The sequence below is a fragment of the Condylostylus longicornis genome, unplaced genomic scaffold, assembly GCF_029603195.1.
Source record: "Condylostylus longicornis isolate FDR11 unplaced genomic scaffold, ASM2960319v2 ptg000690l, whole genome shotgun sequence".
NCBI classification, from domain to species: Eukaryota; Metazoa; Arthropoda; class Insecta; order Diptera; family Dolichopodidae; genus Condylostylus; species Condylostylus longicornis.
The window spans coordinates 17,501-39,077 of record NW_026578639.1 but is presented as its reverse complement, the minus strand read 5'-3'; the positions used below and the strand labels follow the sequence as shown (position 1 = coordinate 39,077).

Genomic DNA, 21,577 nt, shown 5'->3' with positions numbered 1-21,577 from the left:
GTTTGTAACGTTAACAAATAACGGCGTAAGATATAGACTCAAGTGTATGTTTTTGATCAGCGTCAAATTCTGAGTTGATTTAGCTTTGTCTGTCCGTCCGTCCGTCCGTCCGTCCCAACGATAACTCAAAAACTAATTGAGCTAAGTTCACCAAATTTTCACGAATGATTTATTGTAGTAAGCGCCAGAACCCTATTTAAATTGGACATGATGGGGGTAGCGGTTCGGGTAGATGCCATACAACTTCAAAATTTATTTGGCTATATCTCAGAAACTATAAAAGTTGTGGTATTGAAATTTCAAACAAACGAATATATTAGTAGGGCAAATGTGTCTCATAAAATTCGTTGAAATTACTTGGCTTCTTCTGGTACCTGCCATACAACTTCAAAAGTTATTTGAATATATTTCAGAAACTATTAAAGCTATGGTATTGAAATTTCACACATACGAATATTACTAAGGCCAATGTGTCTCGTAAAAATTGTTGAAATTACTTGGCTCCTTCTGGTACCTGCTATTCAATTTCAAAAGTTATGTGGCTATATCTCAGAAACTATAAAAGCTGTGATATTGAGATTTCAAACAAGTGAATATATTAGTAGGGCCGATGTGCTTGATAAAATTCGCTAAAGTTTCTTGGCTCTTTCTGGTAGCTGTCATACAACTTCAATAGTAGTTTGGCAGAACCAGTATTTTGAAAAACACAGTACTGAAATTTTACATAAGTTAATATGGTAATACGGTAACTTAAAGTCATAGTGTGCCCCATAGTTGGTTATGGCACATTAGTTATTCGCACATAGGATAACAAATTCGTACGGGTATTGACAAGGTCAACTCTATTTTCTTTCTCGTTATTATTATTATTATTAATATTATTATTATTATTATTATTATTATTATTATTATTATTATTATTATTATTATTATTGTCGTTATTGTTGTTATTATAGTATTTTTTGATTTTCATTGTTTTTATTTTTAAATATTTCATTATCAAAATTTGTCAAAAAGGAATTGTTTAAATTTTGCAATTATGTTTTAATATTTATTTAATTTTTTGTACTTACAGTGACATGAGAATTTTTATTGCTACTACACTTTCAGTTTTATGATGGATAGTGTATTTTCTGTTTAGTCGCTAGTGTTAATCCTTGAAAACCACTTCCTGAGGTATAATACCGATCAGGGGCAGCAACCGTAAATACTTTTTTACGGTAGTGCATAATGAACTGTTAGTGTACGTCATCTATTTCTTTGTCTGAATTTTCTGTTCCGAGTGTTTGGTCTGATCTCAATGTGTATTAAATCATTATGAATTATCATGGGTAAAATCTATTCCTTTACTATTTATTTGTTCGTAGCGCTAGTTAGCTTCTCTTAAAGAGGTCATTCATTTTGATTTATTTGCAAATAAGCAATTTTTATACACTATGTTAATCTTATTATTATAATTATTGGTCTTTATTCATTAAACTTTAAAAATTCAAGAAGCAATATATTTTCTATTAAAAATTCAAGAAGCAGTAAAATTTCAGAAAGAATTTTATTTTGAAATATTTAAAAAACAATTTGTTATTATACTTTCGCAGACTTATTAGACAGAATATAAACGACTTGTAAACGACAAATTAAATTTGAGTTTACTGTTTAAATTGCGCTTTAATTTTATAATCGAAAAACAAGTCTCGAATTTCCTTAAGAGTTTCGTTCAGAATTTCGTTAAGGAGTACTTTCAAATCTACTTAAAATTAAGGATTATTGTTGCTGTTACTTGTATTATATTTCAGATCTACAAAATTATATTTTAACAGAAAATTGAAATGAAGAAAAAAGAATTGAGTTAAAGGAAAAACAGTTGAGGTAGAAGGCAATCTTGCTAGCATTAGGCATGATATTAAATATTCTCGCTTTTCCAATTTTGGTTTTTTAATTGTAATATTATTACGATATGAGAGCTTGTGAGTTTTAGTTACCATAATTCCAGTACTAACTGCAATTCCTCTTCCGCAATATGTATTTGGGACTATATCGCCGAAACCAACACTCAAAAAGGTTATCGCAATCAACCACATAGCATTTAATAGATTTGCGTGTTCTTCGTCGTGAAACCTATAAAAAAAATAATCTTAAATATTTTTTGGCCGTAAAATAATATAAACTAAATAATTGTGCAATAGTTTCGTATCAAAGAGGAGGAAATTTTACAAAAATCAAAACATTTGTATCGTGAAACATCTAAGAATAAATTTGCACTATTTAGTTTTTACGCTATTTAATTTTGTTGCAATACAAAAATTCACCTGAAAAATGCTAAAAACGCGTTTTTGTCTCTATCAAAATTATTTTATTCGAAATTTTTATAATATAATAATGATAAAATATTATGGTAAATGTCTCTTATTAAAACAATTTAAGCGTACTGTTGTCCTACTCGATTCAACATTAGTACTTCTGACATGAAAAGAGTTAACTAATTCGAAAGTAAATGTATAGAGGTTGGGACTGAATAATATATACATTCACCTCATCATCAACATTACAGGACAAGATAGCCTTCTGTACAATTGGCCTCCAAGTCGTCCTTTCTATCGTCAATATTTTACAACTTTGAACTAACAGTTTTCTGACATAATTTTCTACATTGTCGAACTAAATTATTCTTGTTCTACCTTTCGGACGTTTGAGATAAAGGCGACTATTAAAAATTGTGTTCTTTTATCGTCTATTTAGGTCACATGTGCTGCCCATTTTAATCTCTGTGATTTTACAAACCTAACAATAACTTCTCCAATAATTTCTTTTTTTAAAATACTCGCTGATCTAGCATATCGGTATTTGTCATTGTCCATGTCAAACATCAAAACTGGACGTATAATTGTTTTATATATAATCAGTTTATTTCGCCTTGACAGCAGATTCGATTGTATAAGTTTTTTGTTAGTTACCTGTGTGAATTCTATCGTTTATCGTAAAGTGCACACCATATCATATTTTGTATCTGTCGTCTTCTCCGTATTCCATTAATTTTCAAAACAATTTTAGATATTTGGTTTTCAATTTTTATGAAGGCAAACATGGCCCTAAAATTTTTCCCAATTATAAGAACTAATCTTCAGTTTTAATTTCAAATGTATCTGAGGTTTGTCTTTGTAATACCATTTTGGTTTTTGATTTTTTTTTGCCATAATCATTAAGGTTTTTAATTTTTGAGGTATTCCTTGTCTTGTCAGCACAATTTCTAACTTATTTCTATCTTCACCATTAAAAGTTAGTTGTAGTAAATAAGGAGCAATACTTGTCTCAGGAAAAAATATTTGATCTACCGTCGACCTATTGTTTCTGCATCTACATTACTATTTATCAATTATCATTAGTTTGATGCGTTCATATATTACATTAGACAGGACATTATACATACAGTTTAATATCGTGGTTCCTCGATAACTATTACAATCCATTTTGTCACCTTTTTGGGTATTACGCAAATTAAACCCATATTCTACTTTGCAAAAACAGCTTTTTGCTGACAAATTTCGCATATTCAGCTATGTATGCTTTTTGCAGCTCTTCGCCATCTATTTTTAACATCTCTGTTAAATGCTGTTATGTTATCTTCACCTGCAGTTTTATTATTTTTTTAAATTTAAAATTGCAGTTTTAATTTCATCAAGTGCTGGTAAGACATCCAGGAGCTCCTCCATCATTATCTCTCCTTCGTCATATTATTGCACGTTTAATACCTCTTTAAAATATTCTAACCAACTTGACAGTATATCATTTTCGTCTAATACACAAATTCCTCTACCTACAATTTCCGACATTACTATTTTAACAAAGTTATTTATGAATTTGTAAAATCTAATTCGAATTGATAAATTTATATAGTTGTATTTTTTAACCCAAAATATAAAACAATGCTTACTTGAACAATACAACCACATTCAACCCATTAGAGAGGTTTCTGAAAATTCTTTGATTTGTAATGTTTGGCACAAATATAAAGGATACATTAAAATGACAACTTCATATTATGACAATTTTATTGAAAATTTTTTAAATTCTATGTGAAAACTTGCCACTTGAGAAAGAAATTCGTGGCAAAAAAGGATTTTATTAAATCTAAATGAAATCAATAATAATAAAGTTTTTATATTATATCAGTGGCCTCAAACACAAACCACCTAACTCGAGTTAAGACAAAAATGGAATATGTATGTTTACCAGCGAATTCTCCGTTTTGAGTTTCATATGCTCACAAAATTTGGTGGTTCTACGACTGTTGTAGCCGGAGTTATTGTCGCACTTGTCGTAACTATGTGCACTTGCACCAATCGCCTAAATCGAGTTAAGAGCAGAAAACATCTTTTTTATGTTTTTGACAAACCACTTATTTCGAGATAGGCTATTGTTGCAAATCAAAATTAGTGACATATTTTTTATATGTATGAATTTTTCATAACCGCTTATGTCAAGTTAAGCTTTTGTTGCAAAATTAATTTTGAGTTTATTCAAATACTAACTCGAGATCAGCGATTTGTGTAAAATAATAATTGTTGATTGTTTAAACTCACCTCGAGCTAGGCGATTATTGCAAATAAAATTATATTCCAAAAGGCTTCTTACGTTAAGTTAGCTTTTTATAACGCGCCCAAAAAACAACAGAATTAAGAACAAAAAATCAAAATTAAGCGTTTAGTGTTCGAAATAATACATGATCAGTATAAAATATTTTTTAGTTTTTTATAATAAAAAATATTTTATAACGCTTAACATATTATTTTATTTGACGTATAGTGTAGGTACTTGTTCATTATAGTTAAAATTAAATCTTACATTCAGCGATAAGTAAAATAGTTTTATTTTTTAACCCAAAATATAAAACATCTGCACAAGTTATCTGTATTATTAATGCTCTAATTACCCAAATGTCCCGCGTGTAAGTTTTGAATTTTTTTATTTAACAGATAACCTTGTACGTCATTTCGTGATTTACCTGCTACAAAAATGGTTTTTTTTTTTCAACCAACGGAGTTTCCATGTAAAAATGACACATTATTGGCTACCTGATTAATGATTGTTTTGCCTTCTCTAATCTGGTCTAATTGTATTATTAAACAAAACACATTTTGTTAGGAAATTCAAATTTTTATAATTTGCATGGGTTTGCAAGGGAATATTGGATTGAAAAATATTATTATAATATTTTTCAATTCAATATTCTTAATTTGGGTATTTAACATATATTTAATTTTACTCAGCTGTAGTAAAATTTCAAACCTCCAATTTCAATGGAAGTCCTATTTATATAGTATTGTTATTTTCTGCAAAAGTTATAATGAATTAATAATTCTCTGGTTTTATTTAAAATTGTAGAGCTATTATTTTTGGCGAATAAATAAAACAAAAAAAGAAAGGAATTTTCAAATCAAATCAAAAAAAAACAAAATCAAATGAAGACTAAAAGTTATGAATAAACAAAATTTGTAAGTTATTTTACGTGATATTTCGATAACTAAATTGCGATAATTTTCCGGAAAGCGTTATATTACCATAAGGAGTAGAATTCAACATATTAAAAACATCCTGAAACCGTAATTATCAGAAGTATTTTATTCATAACTATGAATATATTCATAAATATTGAAAAGTCACTGCGATATATAAATAACAGTCAAAAAGGATAAATTATAAGTTATTATTCTAGAAGCCCTGTTCTTCCTGATAACCAACATTACCAGTTATAATTTCCTTTATTGCTATATAGAAACTATTATTTGATATTCTGTTATCTGATAGTATTTAAATATCTGTTTTGTACTACAGCTAATTATATATTTGATTTTAATTCAAAATTTTCTTGCTAAATATGCGTATGTTAAAACTGAAGAAATGCATACCATTTTACCATATATATGAACTCGCATTGCTATATGTAAATTACAGTGAAATTACTGCCAAAGAATAATTCTCAGGAAATTCTTAAATTAATTTTTTTTTAATGTATAAAAAGGAAACTCTTTTCTTTAAACTAAAATTCTTTTATTTTTGCTAATATCTTTCGTGCGCCACATACATACTTAACAAAAGTTGATTTTATTCTTTCAAGAAGAAAAGAACTTTTCTTTTCATAAATTTATTATGAAAAAAGAAAAATTTATATTTCGGAAATATGTACATCAAAATTTTAAATAAAAAATCTTTTTAGTTCTAAATTAAAATTTAAAACGGATTTCAATGTGATGGCCAATTAATTATTAACTAAAATTTTTTTTGTGTAGTCTGATGTAGGACAAATAAAACAATGTTCTTTTAACTTTTCACCAACGTTTCGATTTAATTTTAAATCTTCATCAGGGCTAAAAATAATATTTATATGATAATAATGCTTTTACAATATGTCATACATTTCTTATATGTATACTTACATTAAGTTATTGAACAAATTTTAATTTGATTTTAACATAATTAATTAACTCAATAGCTTCCATAAACTAATTTAATAAAATTGTTTTAAAAATCGTCAATTAATATTTTTAATAAATAACATATATATAAATAAATAAATAAAATAAATTAACACAAAATTGTAAATGGGACAAAAAACTAGACTCTTACAAAAACTTAAACTATAATAAAAAAATATCACAAATCAGCTGTTTATTGTTTTCATCTATTGTTTGCTCTATTGGGGTTACCGCTTGTTTTAATTTTTTGAAATTTCATAATAACAGATTTGTAAAATGAATTTAAATTATTTGTATCTGTTTTGTAATTTATGTTATTTTTGTTTAATTCTGTGTGTATCATTTCACTTATATTCCTCTTAAACCAATTTTTCTCCCTGTCTACTATTTGTGTTTCATTGAAATCAAAAGTGTGATCATGGTTAAAATGATGTTGCGCTAATGCTGTTTTATCTGTTTTATTATGTTTTGTATTTTACAATCATATTTATGTTGATTTAGTCTGTTTTTAAGATATTGTTTTGTTTGTCCTACATAGCACGCTTCACACTCTTGGCAATTTATTTTATATATTAAGTGTGATTGTGTCATTTTGTCCTCTTTATCTTTAAGTTTTGTGTATAGTTTGCGTACCACGTTTTTGTTATAGAAAATGAATTTGTTATTTTGCATATATGGTTTAAAGACATTTTTGATTTTGCATGCTATTTCCGGAATATGTTGAAATTTTAAAAATTTGGTGTTGTGTAATTTTGGAGAGAATGTTTCTTGTATGTTGTTTTTATTGTCCCTGTTTTTGTATTCCTAATTATTTGATGTATGAAAAATTTTGGGTAATTATTGTTGTTTAACATTTCTTTAATTTTTTGTATATTCTTTTCTATGTATTCCTCAGAGCTCAATGAATAAATTTTATCTAACATATTTATTACTACATTTCTTTTTTGTTGCACTTGATGTTGCGACAGAAAATTTAATATTCTGCCGGAAGCAGAAGGTTTCAAGTACCAATCTGTGGAGATCGTTCCATCATCATTTCTAATTAATAACACATCTAAAAATGGAAGCCTATTGTTTTTTTCGGATTCCGATGTGAATTTTATTCTATTGTGAAAACCGTTAAAAACCTCTAACACTGCCTCTACCTTGTCTTTCGGTATTGCCATTAATAGATCATCTACATATATTTTCATTATAGGAATTTTAAATTTTAATTTTTTAACCGTTGCAATTATTAAGTAATTCATTATTAAATTAGCAAATGAAGGACTAACTGGATTACCCATCGCTGCTCCATCTAGCTGTTGATAAACTTTATCATTAAAATTAAAATAACTTGAATCAAACACGAATTCTATTAATTCTAAGAACAATTTCAGAGTCAAGTTAGTATATTTTGAAATGCTTCTCCATTGTATTTTTATAATTTTAATTAACAACTCTTTAGGAATACTTGGAAATAACGATACAACGTCAAGGGAAATCAATATATAATCTTTCGGTAATTTGATATTTTTTAATGTTTGAACAAGAGCCTTCGAATTAACCACATTATATTTAAATGTTTTTATATGTTCATATAAGATTTTGTGTAAAAATACCCCAATTTCATACGTTGGACTGTTTACACACGACACTACTGGTCTCATAGCCACATTTTCTTTATGTGTCTTTCGCATGCCGTATAATTTTGGAGCTATTGAGTTAGATTTCTTCATTTTAGTGTACTCTAACTCACTAATAAATTTGTTATTGTATAATTTTTCCACAAGTATCCTTGCTCGGCTTTGGAAAACGTTGGTAGGGTCCTTACTCAAAACCTTATATATATTATCATTATCTACTATTTCATTCATCGCTCTAATATACTCATTTTTGTAAATGATCACCGTGCTATTTCCCTTATCGCTATTTAAAATACATAGGTCTTCATTTTGTTTTAAAAACTTTCGTGTTTTCTTATAGTCACTTATGATATTATTATATTTGTTTAATTTATCTACGTTTTTATAAAAGTTTGTGATAATATTCAGTGACTTGCTCCTAACTATTGCTTTGTCATTTTCAGAAATATTTAAACTAAAGATGTTATACTCTATTTCTTTGATGATATCCGGTATAGATATGTCAGTTTTTGTTAGTGGTATGGACATTTTTGGACCACAAGCTAAAATTCTTTTAGCTTCCAATGGTAAAGAAACATTGGTATAATTATAAATATATTTCTCACAAAATTTAATATTAGTTTTCCCATATTTATTTTTTAGTTCCCTAAGTTTTTTAATATTACTTTGTTTGATTTTACTAAATTGTTTTTTGTACCGGTCGGCAACCCTCTTTTTAAATTCATTAAAAGTATTTTCATTTATTATATTTTTAAGTGTGATCCATAATTTGTTAATTAAGCTATTGAGTTCTTCTATTTTGTAAATTGTAATTTTAATCTCTAAATTTAGTATACTTCTCCTAAACGTATGCAAAATTTTTTGACTTTGTCTTCTGTATGGATGCTGATATAATTGAAGTGAATAAATTGTTTTGATGTTATTAACAATATGGTTTGGAAACACTTCTTTCATTCTGCATTGTAATAAGAAAACTCGTCTGTTGTTAAATGATGCTGCATTGTAGGAATTTTTTAATATATTTTTCATAATTGTAACCACATTATCACCGTATAAATGTCTGATGGACTTAAAGAAACCAGTATTATTCATATTGAAGTTCTAATTGTAGAGTCCTTTATTTTTAGTATCTAAAATTTTTTTTGTGTAGTCTGGTGTAGGACAAATAAAACAATGTTCTTTTAACTTTTCACCAACGTTTCGATTTAATTTTAAATCTTCATCAGGGCTAAAAATAATATTTATATGATAATAATGCTTTTACAATATGTCATACATTTCTTATATGTATACTTACATTAAGTTATTGAACAAATTTTAATTTGATTTTAACATAATTAATTAACTCAATAGCTTCCATAAACTAATTTAATAAAATTTTTTTAAAAATCGTCAATTAATATTTTTAATAAATAACATATATATAAATTAATAAATAAAATAAATTAACACAAAATTGTAAATGGGACAAAAAACTAGACTCTTACAAAAACTTAAACTATAATAAAAAAATATCACAAATCAGCTGTTTATTGTTTTCATCTATTGTTCGCTCTATTGGGGTTACCGCTTGTTTTAATTTTTTGAAATTTCATAATAACAGATTTGTAAAATGAATTTAAATTATTTGTATCTGTTTCGTAATTTATGTTGTTTTTGTTTAATTCTATGTGTATCATTTCACTTATATTCCTCTTAAACCAATTTTTCTCCCTGTCTACTATTTGTGTTTCATTGAAATCAAAAGTGTGATCATGGTTAAAATGATGTTGCGCTAATGCTGTTTTATCTGTTTTATTTATGTTTTGTATTTTACAATCATATTTATGTTGATTTAGTCTGTTTTTAAGATATTGTTTTGTTTGTCCTACATAGCACGCTTCACACTCTTGGCAATTTATTTTATATATTAAGTGTGATTATGTCATTTTGTCCTCTTTATCTTTAAGTTTTGTGTATAGTTTGCGTACCACGTTTTTGTTATAGTCCTTGTCTTTCGGTATTGCCATTAATAGATCATCTACATATATTTTCATTATAGGAATTTTAAATTTTAATTTTTTAACCGTTGCAATTATTAAGTAATTCATTATTAAATTAGCAAATGAAGGACTAACTGGATTACCCATCGCTGCTCCATCTAGCTGTTGATAAACTTTATCATTAAATTTAAAATAACTTGAATCAAACACGAATTCTATTAATTCTAAGAACAATTTCAGACTCAAGTTAGTATATTTTGAAATGCTTCTCCATTGTATTTTTATAATTTTAATTAACAACTCTTTAGGAATACTTGGAAATAACGATACAACGTCAAGGGAAATCAATATATAATCTTTCGGTAATTTGATATTTTTTAATGTTTGAACAAGAGCCTTCGAATTAACCACATTATATTTAAATGTTTTTATATGTTCATATAAGATTTTGTGTAAAAATACCCCAATTTCATACGTTGGACTGTTTACACACGACACTACTGGTCTCATAGCCACATTTTCTTTATGTGTCTTTCGCATGCCGTATAATTTTGGAGCTATTGAGTTAGATTTCTTCATTTTAGTGTACTCTAACTCACTAATAAATTTGTTATTGTATAATTTTTCCACAAGTATCCTTGCTCGGCTTTGGAAAACGTTGGTAGGGTCCTTACTCAAAACCTTATATATATTATCATTATCTACTATTTCATTCATCGCTCTAATATACTCATTTTTGTACATGATCACCGTGCTATTTCCCTTATCGCTATTTAAAATACATAGGTCTTCATTTTGTTTTAAAAACTTTCGTGTTTTCTTATAGTCACTTATAATATTATTATATTTGTTTAATTTATCTACGTTGTTATAAAAGTTTGTGATAATATTCAGTGACTTGCTCCTAACTATTGCTTTGTCATTTTCAGAAATATTTAAACTAAAGATGTTATACTCTATATCTTTGATGATATCCGGTATAGATATGTCAGTTTTTGTTAGTGGTATGGACACTTTTGATTTCAATGAAACACAAATAGTAGACAGGGAGAAAAATTGGTTTAAGAGGAATATAAGTGAAATGATACACATAGAATTAAACAAAAACAACATAAATTACAAAACAGATACAAATAATTTAAATTCATTTTACAAATCTGTTATTATGAAATTTCAAAAAATTAAAACAAGCGGTAACCCCAATAGAGCGAACAATAGATGAAAACAATAAACAGCTGATTTGTGATATTTTTTTATTATAGTTTAAGGTTTTGTAAGAGTCTAGTTTTTTGTCCCATTTACAATTTTGTGTTAATTTATTTTATTTATTTATTTATATATATGTTATTTATTAAAAATATTAATTGACGATTTTTAAAAAAATTTTTTTAAATTAGTTTATGGAAGCTATTGAGTTAATTAATTATGTTAAAATCAAATTAAAATTTGTTCAATAACTTAATGTAAGTATACATATAAGAAATGTATGACATATTGTAAATGCATTATTATCATATAAATATTATTTTTAGCCCTGATGAAGATTTAAAATTAAATCGAAACGTTGGTGAAAAGTTAAAAGAACATTGTTTTATTTGTCCTACATCAGACTACACAAAAAAAATTTTAGATACTAAAAATAAAGGACGCTACAATTAGAACTTTAATTAATAACCTTTGCACAAGCAATTTTAGATCAGTTGTTTTACAAATAAAATATATTAGAAGAATATTCCTTTCTTACATTTTAAGAACAAAATTCCTATTGAAAGTAAAATAAGCTAGTGACAAGTTTCGTTAAAAAGCAATTAAATCAATAGTAAATATGTATATATACAATAAAATAATGTATTTGTCATATTTTGCAAGAGTTACGGCACCTAAACGATAAATTAATGATTTTAAAAATTTAATGAAAAAGATATTTTTTTAAGCGGCAAAGTCGATAAAACCGAATAAGAACACAAGTTCTGTTTTAATTAATGCTGAGATATTAAGAGAATAGCTGAGAAAAGCTATGATATTTTTGAAAAAATTGATAAATGAGGCAGACCTGATGTATGTTTCTGGTACTTGGAAAGTAGCTGAAGTTATTATGATAGAAAAATCGAGGAGATCCTTGAATCAGGCAAAGTCATAAAGATCGATTTCACTACTATCAATGACATTAAAATTTTTTTAAAAATTGTTGTTAACAATGCTGATGCCGATAATAGAAAAAAAGAACTTGATTCCAAACCACCAGTTTGCTTTAAGTTAACAATGTAAGCTAATGGACAAATACATGTAAAACAAGGCTAAAAGAAAGGAAATCTATGCATGTGAACTTCACAAACAAAAATTTAGTGAATCCACCATAACTGAGTTTGAATGTTGCCAAAGTATCAATCCAAAATACAGCGAAATACCAAGGTATTTCCAGAACAAAGTTTCGTAATGTGGTGGGTGCTCCCTAGTATGTGCACAATAACGACATTCATAGGGATCAGCGTGTCCCCAAGTAATTGAGTAGGTAAGGAGCTGTGCTATGAAACTTGTACAGACTCATCAGTGAAGCATTCACACACCACTCCTGAAACGTTTTGGGCTTCAGGAGTGGTGTGGGTCACAAACCGATAGACCAGAGAAATACAAACCGCTTAACAGGAACGTCCGCTCTTTCACTTTCATCTATTTCATGACCCGGGACCGGGATGAGGCAACTTTGTTCTATCTACTCAATTCCGCCTAAAATATTCTGAGAGCAGCAACCAAATCTATCAACTTCCACGTGGTCCTCCCTGGAAACTGCATATGACAGGCTAATCGATAGAACGTGCAACAGTGGAGTGCTGCAATGTGTGCAAGGCCTGATAGCATAGCTATCTTGACTCCTTCACACTGACCCGTTTCTTTGGACGACTGCCCAATATGCTGCCTTGTAGGACTAATAAGAGACGGAAATCTTAATAACCCTTTAGAAAGCAAGGGGAAACTACTAAAGTATTTTATCCCAAGAAAAGTACATGCAAGTACAAACAAAACAACGGCCATCAGTCTCCGGTAAAAGAAGGGTGCTAAGAATCCCCGGAGGTAAAACAAAACGCAAATTAAAAATATGGCGGAACATGCCATCCGCCGCTGGTTGGGGCGTCGGCCACCAGCTACCCCAACGTGCATCTGGATGTGTCGCGGAGCTTCAGCTTGGGGTGGGTTAAATAGAAGTAGCAGGTGCTACATATCATAACCAGAAAAAAAATTATGCACACGCGGAAATAAAAAATAAAAAAATTTTAGTGCAATTGCAAAAAAAAGTAAAGATGAATTTAGCTGGAACACCTTTTAGTAAACCAGAACGTGAAGCATTGATAATGATTGACGTGCATCACACGGTACATCACTGTGCTGACAGTTACACTGTGCAGCCTACCCTTCCATCAGTCTCCGATGTTGTTGAGACTCCCTAACTTTGCTCGAAAAACACTTAAATTCTTGACACCCCTAAAGAGAATGGGCTTACAATTCCATTGTCAAGCTAATATAAAGCATAAATGCGAAAACAAAGCCATATAAATCAACAACAAAATAATCTGCCAAAAAAATCAAAAATACATTTTCTTTTTAATAAAATATTTAAAATTTTATCCAATGCTATGCAAATTTTTTTTCGAAGTTTACAATTTTTACACGAAATAAGAGACAATAAAGAAAATCAGAAAAGTGTTGCACGCATTTGAACTGAAACCACAAAAGGGGGTTTTTAGCAACAACTAAGGGAAATCTTGGAAGAAAATAAAATTAAATTTTGTAGGTTAGCCCTACCTCTAGCAAAACAAGAAAGAAAAAAAAACCCTTTTTCTATATTTTAATGATAATTTATGATATCGTGCATTTGTTTTAAATTATTTTAGATTATCTATTGCGTTTTACTTTATAAATGAAAATGAAACAAAAATATAAAAAAAACGTTAGAAGAAAAAAAAATTGCAATAATCATCAATAAAAATAGTTTTTTTTTTCTTTACTTTACAATAATTATATTATTATTACATATGTAAATAGTACAATTATTTTTTTTGTTTTTTTTTTTTTCTTATTTTCTTACAATTTTAATTTAATCTAATACATACTTTTATAATTTTTCTCTATCTAATTTCTCTTATGCTATTCTTTTTTTTGTTTTATATGTTATATTTTCTGCGGTACCAAATAAAATTAAAAAATATAAATAAAAAAAGTGAAGAACTGGGCCCACAGTGTGGTGCGTTCCGGATGCAGTGGCTCCTCCTCCGAATTTCATGTTCTTCATTCTTTTGCTTTTTCTTGTTCTTCTCTTTTTTCAATTTTTGTAAATTTTTTTAATTTTAAATTTTTTCTTTCCTATTTTATTAATTTTTTTTTTTTATTTTTTTTTCTCTTTTGTTTGATTTTTATAGTTAGTAATTATTTACTAATTACAATAATTAATATCGGTTTATTTATTTTTTTTTTCAAAATTTATATTTCAATATGTAATTCATTACGTTATACTTTTGTTTTATTAAACTTTAAATCGAGATGTTTACTATATTTAAAGTTAAGTTAGTTTGGGAGGAAATGGGGGAAGTAAGCGGAAGCTGCTGATATGTAACCAGTTATATCAGCCTAGCCTCTGCTCCTCAACGCCAAAGCTCACCTTCACGAGGTCCCCTTCTGTAAAGCTGAGTAACCTGTTCGAAAGAGCCGGTAACCAATCCGGATGGTGTAAATTGGGTCAGCAAACAAACGGGCGCGGCGGCTTCTGCAAATGCAGAAGTTAGTAGCGTCTGTTCCAATAGTTGGCGGTTACAAACAGCGTCTGTACCCTGATAGGGCAGCTGAATTATGGAAGTAAAACTATACAAACCCTTCAGAAGGCAACGGGAAACCACTGAAGTAATAATCTCCCTAGAAATGTTATATGAATAAAAACAATCATGAACGGCCCTCAGTCTCCGGCAAAACGAGGGTGATAAGAATCCCCGGAGGTAAAACAAAAAATGCACTCAACATTGGGACATGGAATGTCAACAGTTTATTTGAAGCTGCAAAATTTGAACACAGTTAAAGAAATGCAGCTTCTGAAAATCGATATACTTGGTGTTTGCGAAACGTGGTGGCCAAATTCTAGAGAATTCAGAATAAAAGGTGGAAAGATGTTTTACTCCAGAAATGAGTCCACAAATCATAGGAACGGAGTTGGCATTATCGTCGCTGAACATTTAATACCACACGTGACCGAACACGTTCCAGTTTCGGACAGAGTTATGATTTTAAAACTAAACTCCAAACCTTTTGCAATAAATATCATACAGGCATACGCACCAACATCAGAGAAACCTGACGAGGAAGTAGAAGAATTTTACAGCTAAATATCATATCTTCTAAAGCATACGAAATCACATGACATGAACTTTATTTTGGGCGACTTCAATGCAAAGGTGGGAACTGAAGAAACGAGAAACGAAACCGGATCATTTGGATTAGGAAACAGAAATGAGAGAGTGGAACGGTTCGTAGAATTTTTCCAAGAAAAGCGTCTTCAATATTTGGTTTTCACTACCACCACGAAGATTGTATACATGGAAATCTCCACAAGACAATGATGAAAATATTGTACGCAATAAAATTGACTTTATCATCATTAACAGACAATTCAATGTGAAAACGCATCCTGGTGCAGACGTACCATCGGATCACGACCTTCTCATGGCTCAATTAATAGTCAATTGAAGCGTGTTCGAGGCGAAGAAAATATAATATGGCAAAATACAAAAACGATACTTTATAATTCAGCCAAAAACATTTTAGGGGCTAAAAAATATGTTGCAAAGCAGAGCTGGGTGACACCAGAAATCTTACAATTAATGGACCAGAGACGTCTTTGCTGTATACAAACGTATACAGCAAACAATTCGTTCTAAAATAAGAAGAGCTAAACAAAATTGGCTACAGCGCGAATGTAATGAAATAGAGAGGCTTCAGAATCTTCATGACGATTTTAATATAATAAGTGTCTGGAGTTTATAGAAAAACAAATGTTGCTACTCTAAAAAATCATCGCGGCCAAATTATTATTGATAGTAACGAAAGAACAAAGCTCTGGGAAGAATATGTGAAAAAACTCTTTAAAGACTGTTAACGATCGACTCATCTTGAAATATCCACAGAGCTGTCGGGGCCTCCAATTACTATGGATGAAATCAAAAGTGCTATACGTTCGTCTGAAAACAAAAAAGCTGTCGGACCAGACGATATACCTGCCGAAATAATCAAACTGATTGATGAAGAGAACCTGGTCTTACTTGAGCGACTATTTAATCACATTTTCAATACTGGTATTTTTTCAAATGATTCGCCAAAATCAACATTTATCACGCTTCTAAAAAAGGCCAACGCCAAAGGTTGTAAGGAAGATCGATTGATAAGTTTAATGAGTCATGCCCTTAAAATCTTCCTTAAAATAATACACACACGTCTATATCCAAAATGTGAGACGTATATGGGAAGAACACAATTCGGCTTCAAGCAAGGAACTGGTACACGAGAAGCTTTTTTCGCTTTAAAAGTTCTAATTCATAGTTGTCGAGATGTGGAGAAAGATGCGTTTCTTTGTTTTCTAGACTATGAAAAAGCCTTTGATAAGGTCCAGCACGAAAATCGATTAAAGAACAGTACAATTTATTAGAAATATATACTGGAACCAAATCGCCAATGTGAAAACAAAAGATGGTTTGTCAAATAATATCGCGATTCAAAGAGGGGTTGGGCAAGGATGCATTTTTATCACCACTGCTCTATAACTTATATGCCGAAACGATATTTGATGACGCATTACATGAAGTAGAAGAAGGTATCAAAGTTAACGGCCACCAATCAACAACTTAAGATATGCCGATGATACCACACTCATATCAGATAATTGGGCAGACTTGCAGATTATTGTAAATAAGGTGAACCAACATAGCAAAGAATATGGTCTAAAACTTTCAAAACTAAAATGTTCAAAAGACCAAGTTCATGATTATAACACCATATCCAACAGCAAGAATAAAGATTGATAATCTTCAAATTGAGTATCTAGTTTCAAGTACCTCGGTAGTTGGCTACATGAAGATTGGCATTGCGAAAAAGAAATCAGATGTCGAATTGAGATTGCTTGAAACTCTTTCTTTAAGTATCAAAGAATTCTTTGCAACCGAGATATAAATTTAAACCGCCGCCTACGATTTAAGCTATGTTTGGTCTGTCCTTTTATATGGATTGGAATCATGGACTTTAAAAGTTTATCATATGAACAAACTCGAGGCGTTTGAAATGTGGATTTTTCGGAAAATGCTGAAGATATTTTGGGTAGATCACATTCCAAATGAAAAGGTTCTGAGAAGAATGCATACAAATCGAGAGCTTTTAACAAATGTGAAAAGAAGAAAAATCTCTTACTTCGGACATGTGATGAGAAACGACAAATTCTTCAACTCATTGTTCAAGGCAAAATCGAATGTAGAAGAGGAGTTGACAGAAAACAATTATTATGGCTCCGTAATATAAGAAATTGGACTGGTATAACAAATGCGGGCGAACTGATACATCAGGCAACTGATAGAGACAGATTCAAAAATTTAATACTCAGCATCATATGATCACTAATATCCTGTAGTGGATATGCAGTGCAAGAAAAAGAAAGTTAAGTTTAATTTTTTTTATTTTAACTTATTTATTATATTTAAATTTTAATTTTTAAATTTGGTTGTGTTCTTCTACATATTAAAAGCAATGCGCCTTTTTTTTCTTGTACATATTTAAATAGTGCATTCAAACATAAAATTTAAAAAAATAAAGTTGGGTCAAACCAATGGTTTGTATTGTAGCACTTTTCCCTTCAACAAGTGAAAATTCTGCTTTTAAATATAGTCTATGTATACCTATCACACTATTAAAATTATTTTCATTCATATACAAAACTATTTCTAGGATTGCATATATTTAGGATGAACGATTTATGCAGTCTTTGAAATAAAGCAAAAATTAATATAAAGTGGGGTTAACATAATGCTCGATTTTAAGGTTTAATTGTGTGAGTTAAGAAAAATAATTATATTTTTTAATTTCATGGAATTTACCGTTAACTTTTTGCGTTTATAGAAATTTGAAAAAGCTTGCGGTTTCGGAAATATAAGGTGTCAAAAATTCAAATTTTACAAATTTCAAGAGGCGATAACTTGAGAGGGGGTGGAGATGGAAAAATTTTCTTCTAACGAAATGAACTATTTGATAATGTCTAAAAGCTCCTAAAATTTCAAGCTTCTACAGGCTGGGGTTTGGAAGAAAAACGACATCAAAAATTTGAAAAAAAAGGACTTTAGATAACGGTAAATTTGAACGGAAATTTTGTTTTTCTAAAGTTTAACTATAGTATACCGCGGTAGGGGAAGCAACCCACTGCCTTTCTGCGTTTGCAGAATTTCAAAAATGCTTATGGTTTCATTGCAACAAATAGTTAAAAAAGGCCATTTTTAGGGTTTTGGGGGGGTATAACTTCTAGAGGGGGGGAGATAGGTAAAAATTTTGTTCTACAGAAATAAGTTTCTAGTAAAGATCTATGTACGTACAAAATTTCAGCTTTCTATCTTCAAGGGTGTAGAAGTTTTGTAAACAGACACACGGACGGACGGACGGACGGACGGAGGGACGGACAGAGTGAAACTAATAAGCACTTTTTTTCAAAAAATATTTGGAAAAGTGCTAAAAAACGATATTTTGATTAGTTACATCTATTTGTAACCAAAAAAACCAAAAAACAAAAAAATATATAAACTGGCTTTGGTGTTACATATAAATTTTGTATTTTTTTTCCCGTTCTTTTTTTACTATATTAAATTTACTTCAAAGCATAATAATTTTATTTTTATACTTTAAAATTTTTTTTCCATATTATTTTGTAATTTTATTTCAAAAAGCAATTATTTCAAAAGCAATAATTTTCCCCTTTCATTTTTTTTTTCTCTACATATTATATGTGCGCATATGAAACAAAAAGTTACCTTTTCACTGTTTTTTTCATCTTTTATATATATAAATATTTTTTCTTTTCTCCAGTCCGTACACCTTCAAAATTTTTCCCTAACTGAGTCTATTTTTAAAATCAACTCAACATCAAGAAAAAAAAATTCTACAAGTCATACATACGCATTAAAAAAATCGAAAATTCCTTACGTGATAATCGTACGATATATATCTAGAAATTTCGATTTTAAAATTTTAATATAAAAGAACCCAACAACAATAAATCAGATCATGACAAAAAAAAAAAAATACACATGATTCAACAATTAACCCTACACAGAACTCCACCTAATATTTAATACAATTTATTCCTATCTAACACCGACATGATTCCTATCTAATACCAACAGGTCAGCAGTTAATAACAATTAAACGTAAAAAGCTAGCATACTTAGGTCATCTAATGCATGACGAAAAATATTATATTCTGCAATTAATCCGGCAAGGTAAAATATAAGGCAAAAGGCGTGTTGGACAAAAACAAATGTCGCGGCTGCGAAACATCTTCCAATGAACTGGCCCACAAACAATCGAGCAACTCGTACACACCGCACAGAACAGGAAGAGCTTTAGCAATGTAATCGCAAACATCCAGTAGTGAATAAGCAGACGAAGAAGAGGCTTAACCATAAACAATTTCGAGCAAACAGGTTTTACGGTTTTCAAAACATCATTACACGACTTAATATTCAAAGTTCTTGGTTTTTCCTCCTCTCACTTGCATTTATCGGGAAAGATCACATCGCTGAAATCTCAAAATTGTGCGACATACCCGAGCATTCTCTGCACTATTAGACCAATCGCAACACTTTTTTAATTTCCTTTTAGGAAATAATTTAGATAAAACTAATAGAGGAAATGAACCCACCTTCATAAATCCGATGCGCAGGGAACGATCTGGTGCTAAAGGTCAGCGAACATTCCTCTTCAATTTTGCCAGCTTACATTCAACATTCAGGAGGTCCTCACAACTTCCTGCTTGTTGGGTCATGCGAACGGCTTGGACATGTTAAGGAAGAAACTTAAAGGGAACTGTAAAATTAGCTGGAGTGGCGGACGTCCGCCAGGATGCTGGATCAGTAGGCCTTTTAAGTTCTACAAATATTTGGATCCTGCCATGTTACATAGAGGTTGGAGGAACTGGTACCATTTCTAACAGAAATATTTAGGACAACCTACTGCTATGGTAATTTTGTGCAGCGATCAATAAGCCTGACGCCGCTTCTTTTAAGGTCGATGGAAAGACTACTGAGTGCTCAATTTCTAATATCTGAATTTCAAGATTTGCATAATTATTACAAAATTGTATTTTTTGAAATTTTCTAAAAAGTTTCATTAATTATCGAGATATTAATGAGATTTCTAAAGCTTTCAGAGATCTTTTCATTAGTTTCACAATCTGAATTTGTTATTTACCTATTACATATCTATTTTAGGTTTTATTTAATTTTGTTGATATTTCCCCAAGTATGTCAAGGGAAGTAAATAAATAATTATATAGTTAATACGTGATAACTTAAACTTTTACAACTGCTTGTTCGGTATTTAACAATTAGTGTCTCCAATTTCAAGGATGTACTACTGATTCTTACATATTAACTTTAACGCGTATCATATTCGAATAAATTTAAGTTCCTTTTCAATATCATAACAATTATTGTTCTTGCTTTTTCGTCAAAGTAAAGTCGAGCATTAAAGAGTAAAGTTTTCTCTTGCATTTTTTCTCATAAAAGTAATTTTAACTACTTTCTTTCTAAAAGTAAACTTTTTATCATGATATTTTTTTTAGACATTATTAAACAGGTATTTTGCAAAAAAATTTAATTTGGTTTAATAGTTTAATTTTATTATTTGAAATAAAGCAAAATTTGAATTTAACCTTCTCTATTTAAATTTAATAAAATATAAATGTACATACAAGTACTTAAAATTTTTTGTATTCATAAATTTTCAATTAAAAGAAGTAGAAAACAATCTATATAAAAATTATTATTTCTTCTAAACAGTGGAAATAAATTTATTGATCTTAAATTATATGTTACTATATCGACCATAACTCAGATAGGTTGGTAAAGAATTATATTTCATTTTGAAAACAAAATTCAAAGTTTTGAAGTTAAGGCTTTGTCTTGTAAACTTTAATTTCCCCAACATGAATTTTATATTAGTTTCTCTTAAAGTTAAGAATGAGGTAAGTCGGACAACAACCATCAATAACCCTATTTAAAAAATTTAATATAAAGGAAATTTAGAAAGTTCTCGAAACTGCATCCAAGAAGAAGATGTCTTTTTGTCAAAAATTTTGTTGAATTTTCTTCTTTTTGTAGTAAATATGGTCCCCATTCACTAACTGAAAAACTAGCAGTATTCAGATCATCATTCATCAAACCAATGTGATGAGACCAATACAACTATATCAAGTTGCGTGTCGTCTGAA

General features: G+C 29.4%; 1 protein-coding gene across 1 annotated transcript in view; it reads right to left on the bottom strand.

Annotated features, from left to right (window-relative positions):
- Positions 1-1,859: 1,859 nt before the first annotated feature.
- LOC129617944 (small conductance calcium-activated potassium channel protein-like) overlaps positions 1,860-21,577 on the bottom strand; it is a gene marked incomplete at its 3' end in the record, with an annotated part of 21,402 nt that continues 1,684 nt past the window's right edge. The window contains exon 2 of the mRNA XM_055532932.1: positions 1,860-2,115. Within this exon, the coding sequence (XP_055388907.1) occupies positions 1,860-2,115 (256 nt within the window). The remainder of the gene's footprint in view (positions 2,116-21,577) is intronic.